A 4,808-nucleotide genomic window follows, 5' to 3' on the forward strand; every position below is an offset into this window, starting at 1 on the left:
ATTCATATTTATTGCAGTTCCTCATATAACTTAATTTATAGTCATTTTCTATTTTTTGCTTCACTGATTGATTTTTTTCTCCAAACTGAAAGTTAAAATTGTAAGATTATTTCTGTTCTTTTTTTTTTTGGTCTATTTTATTTTTATCAAACTCTAGTTGATTTACAATGTTGTGTTAGTTTCTGGTGTACAGCAAGCTGACTTATATATATATATACATGTATAGTTTATTACAAGATACTGAATATAGTTCCAGGTGCTTTATAGTAAGACCTGGCTGCTTATCCATATTATATACAGTAGTTTGTATCTGCTAATCCCAAACTTGTAATTTATCCCTCTCCACCCTCTTTCCCCTTTGATAACTGTAAGTTTGTTTTCTATGCCTGTGAATCTGTTTCTGTTTCGTAAATAAGTTCATTTGGATAGTTTTTTAGATTTCACATATAAGTGATATCATACGATATTATCTTTCTCTGTCTGACTGACTTCACTTAATATGATAATCTCTAGGTCCATCCGTGTTGCTGCAAATGGCATTATTTCATTCCTGTTTGTGGCTGAGTTATATACATATATATGTATATATGTATGTACATATATATAAACATAAATATTATATATATGTATATACACACACCACATCTTCTTTACCCATTCATCTGTCAATGAACATTTAGGTTGCTTCCATGTGTTGGCTATTATAAACAGTGCTATGAATATTGGGGAGCATTTATCATTTTGCATGTGTGTAGCTTTTCTTTTTTATTGGCATGTATGATTTTGAATTAGAATTTTCTCCAGATATATGTCCAGCAGTGGGATTGCTGGGTCATATGGCAGCTCTATTTTTAGTTTTTTAAGAAAACTCCATACTGTTTTCCATAGTGGCTGGACCAACTTAAATACCCACCAACAGTGTCGGAGGGTTCCCTTTTCCCCTCACCCTCTCCAAAACCTATTATTTGTAGACTTTTTGATGATATCCATTCTGACTACTGTGAGGTGATATCTCATTGTAGTTTTGATTTACATTTCTCTAATAATTTGCGATGTTGAACATCATGTGTGACAAAGGTTAAATGTAATCAATATCTTTAGTTCTTTTCTCAACTAGACTCCAGGATTGTTTGCCTAGAGAATCCCGTGGACAGAGGAGTTTGGTGGGCTGCTGTCCATAGAGTTGCACAGAGTCGGACATGACTGAAGCGACTTAGCATGCACGCATGCATTGGAGAAGGAAATGGCAACCCACTCCAGTGTTCTTGCCTGGAGGATCCTAGGGACTGAGGAGCCTGGTGGGCTGCCGTCTATGGGGTCGCACAGAGTCGGACATGACTAAAGCGACTTAGCAGCAGCAGCAGCAGACAAAAGGGAGTCATGTAATGTTGCAATTTCTTTTTAGTTAATGCCATTTGACAGATTTAAGACATTCTCTTTGTCTTTTTTTAAAATTTACTTTGATGTGTTTAGATGATAATTTCTTTCTATTTACTCTGCTTTGTATTTGTCGTGCTTCCTTTCTCTGAGAATTCTTTCCCCTTGTTGACATTGTTGTGTATCCTTTTGCTCTAATAAAACTCAGCCGTGAGTACGACTAGATGTGGAGTTCGTTCCTTCAAGCGGAGCACTGAGGGTGTGGGTGGCTGTGGGGGTCCAAGTGGGCAGATGCTGGTTTCAAGACTCAGTTCTCTGAATTCATGCTCCTGCTTCTATTATGGCTTATTCAGGTTGGCCATGAATTTAAAAACACATGACTCCTATTTTATCCAGAAGTTATAGGTATCTTTTTTTGTGGGTGGTAGTGATTTAGTCGCTAAGTCATGTCCAACTCTTGCAACCCCATGGACTGTAGCCTGCCAGGCTCCTCTGTCCATGGGATTCTCCAGGCAAGAATACTAGAGTGGATTGCCATTTCCTTCTCCAGGGGATCTCCCTGACCCAGGAATCGAACCCTGGTCTCCTGCATTGCAGGCAGATTCTTTACCGACTGAGCTGTGAGGGAAGCCCCCCACTTTTTTTTTGTGGGACAAGTATCCAAGGTTTGTATTTCATCACACTGTTGGATGTTCTAGCTTTATAAAAAAGATTTCTGAAATGATTGCATCTCAGTGTTATCTTATCTAATTCTTAGTATTTCCAAACAGTCAAAATAAAAAAAAGTACAACTCTCAAATAGTCAAGGATTTACCCTCTTAACTCTGAATTGTAAGTAGCTGGGCTCAGAGTCTGCATTCCTTTCATCCATCCCTGGGTATTTGGACCCACAGTTCCCGGTACCAGCCTTAAAGAGACTCTGTTTTCAGGGATGGCTACTCTAGCCCCAGAGAGGGGTTGTGAGCGGGAGGATCTTCCTAGCTTTGCTGTTGGCTCATTCTCCTCTGTCTCCCTCCAGCCAAGAGAAATACCCTAGGCAAGAAGCTGGGAGCAACAACACGGGAGTTTATTATCATCAGTGCTCAAGAGGGGCATGAGGCAGGCAGGTGGTGAAGGTGAGCCGGAAATAGGCAAGAACAGCTGAGACGGTGGAGCAGGCGGCGGCTGTGGCCATGAGGGAGGATCACTGGGTCAGACAGAGCCTCTCTTCCTGGCCTGGCTTTTCTCTCATGAGGCAGACGCTCGGACACCCAGTCCAGGCAGAAGCTCCAGGCACAAGTCCTCTGGAGAGGCAGGGCTGGATCTCACTCACTCCTGACAGTTTCTTCCAAGGGAAGGTCTCTTTTCTAAGGGAAAAGGAGAGGGTGAGATGGCCCACAGGGGAGAGACAGTGTAAATGCTCTCCTCCAGGGCAGCTCAGTTCTGGAGTCAATTGGATCTGACATCAGCCTCGTGCAAAGAGCCCTAGGTCCCACCATGGACCTGCGCATCCCTGGCTCCATGGGGTCTTTGGACTGGGTACCACTTAGTCAGGGATAGGAACTCCCTGGGCTGGGCCACCACGGGGGTAGCAAAACAGGAATCATGCCTGTTGAGACTCTCTGTAAGGACCCTTTTCTCCTCCCCAAACCACCCACTCTCCATTCCTGTTCCTGCCGGACAGTCTTGCTGCCCCCACCATGCAAGCTTTAGGGACTCACCTCCTTACGTCTGTATCTTCTCCAGCAGCACAGACACAGGGGCAGCAGAGATGCCAGAAGCAGTAGAACCCAGACCCCTAACAACATGGCATTGATGCTTATGAACAGGGCCTGGGGACAGAGGACCAAAGCTGTGAGCCCCCAGAGTGACTGTTGCCACTTGGAGTCTGTGTCCCCCTTCCACATGGCACAGGGTCACTCTCCACCCCATTTGTCCTGTTCCCCATGTCTGTAGCTTCCAGGGTTGGGGGGTGGTGGGATGAAGAAGGAGCCCTGTGTTGGGGGGTCTGTGAGTGTAGCATGGAGAGAGCAGCCAGAAGCCCCGTTGGTGTCCTCATCAGAACAGGGACAGGCTTGGGCTGTGACCCATTTCCCTGACAACCCCGAGACCTGAACAGACATCGAATCCTTCACACCTCATCCCGTATGTGCAATATTAGCTCTATCGGCTCATTTATTCTGATTTCGAAGTTTGTATTTCCCACAGATCTGTAACTGCCCACAAACCGCAGGGACTGCTTGTGTTTTGTTCACTGTCACGTCTGTCTGTTGGGGCAGAACAGGGCACACCCTCTTCGATGGACGGCCTCCCTCCCATCCAGGGTCGGACTCCCCCCACGCCTTCCCCCGCCTGCTGCCCTGTGTCCCCGCCTGGCTACCTTCAGCATGTTCACATAGGCGGTGCACTGTTGCAGCCTCTCGAGGTCTGGACTCAGGGTGGGGGCCCCGGTGGGCCTCCAGGAGGGGGAGACATTACAGATGCCCTTATAGAAAATAAAGTGGTACTCATAGAATCTTCCAGCCCCGATTATGGTGGCAGCAGTGGCCGTGGAGAAGGCTGCCAGGGCGAGCAGGGTCCTCAGCAGGGCCTGGTGAGGAGCAGATGCAGAGAGAGACCTTGGAGACTCAGTCTCTCTGGTGCCCACCCTGGGGGCCAGGGGGGAGGGGGGGAGCCCAGGGGAGGGGCATGTGATGGAGCCGGAGGCTTGGGAAGGCCTCCAGCTTGTGGGCCTGGTATTCACCCTTGCCCTTCCCCAACTCACCCAGTAGATGCCACCTCGTTTCTCGTAAATGAAGGCGACAGCTCCAGCCAGCACAGCCTGGGGAGAGGTTGAAGCTGCAGGGTTTGTGCAGAACCCCCAACTCCCACATCCCCTGCCTCCTCCCCAGCTGCCCGCTTCCTTTTTCCTCCATGACTCCCGCAGTCGTCTAGCTGGCCCTTCCCCACAGCACTCCACACAGGCCCGAGGTCTGTGGTCTGTAAGGTCACGGGGAGAGTATTGAGGCCTGAATTAAAACTCCTGAGGCTGTAGGACCCTCTACTTAGGGGACATCAGACAAATGCTCATGGTCAAGCCAGGAGTGAGCCCTCCTTCCCTTCTCCAAACCCTCTCTTTCGAGGCAGCACCAGGGGCTTTACGAAAGCTCCAGGGTGGTGGGGTGGAACGTCCAGGTTGTTGGAGGAGCTCTCGGTACAGGATGAGGGTCAGCCGCCTCTGGGTGGGTGTGGGCGCCCATTCCAACAGCGCTCAGGCTCCCACCCAGTGAGCCTTCCAGGACAGGAAGCCTGGTCAATCCCGGAGGAAAGATGGATCAGGATCCTGTTTGGCTGTAGCTCACCTCAGTGTTTTTGCCATGGGGTGGATGAGGATGGTTACTTTTGGCTCCTCTCTTCATACGTGCGCTTTGTTGTTGTTCTGTGAGTGTGGGCAGGACACGGGGTGCCTCGGT

The 4,808-nt window shown here is 48.3% G+C and overlaps 1 protein-coding gene across 2 annotated transcripts in view; it reads right to left on the reverse strand.

The window, feature by feature from the left end:
• Positions 1-2,422: 2,422 nt before the first annotated feature.
• TMEM176A (transmembrane protein 176A) overlaps positions 2,423-4,808 on the reverse strand; it is a 4,854-nt gene continuing 2,468 nt past the window's right edge. For both annotated transcript variants that reach the window (XM_010857252.1, XM_010857251.1), the window contains exons 4-7: positions 4,121-4,177; positions 3,737-3,946; positions 3,078-3,188; positions 2,423-2,723 (exon numbers count right to left, since the gene is read on the reverse strand). In XM_010857252.1, coding sequence (XP_010855554.1) covers positions 2,682-2,723; positions 3,078-3,188; positions 3,737-3,946; positions 4,121-4,177 — 420 coding nt within the window. In that variant the 3' untranslated portion in view covers positions 2,423-2,681. The remainder of the gene's footprint in view (positions 2,724-3,077; positions 3,189-3,736; positions 3,947-4,120; positions 4,178-4,808) is intronic.

Source organism: Bison bison, unplaced genomic scaffold (assembly GCF_000754665.1).
Source record: "Bison bison bison isolate TAMUID 2011002044 unplaced genomic scaffold, Bison_UMD1.0 scf7180017864379, whole genome shotgun sequence".
Classification (NCBI taxonomy): Eukaryota; Metazoa; Chordata; class Mammalia; order Artiodactyla; family Bovidae; genus Bison; species Bison bison.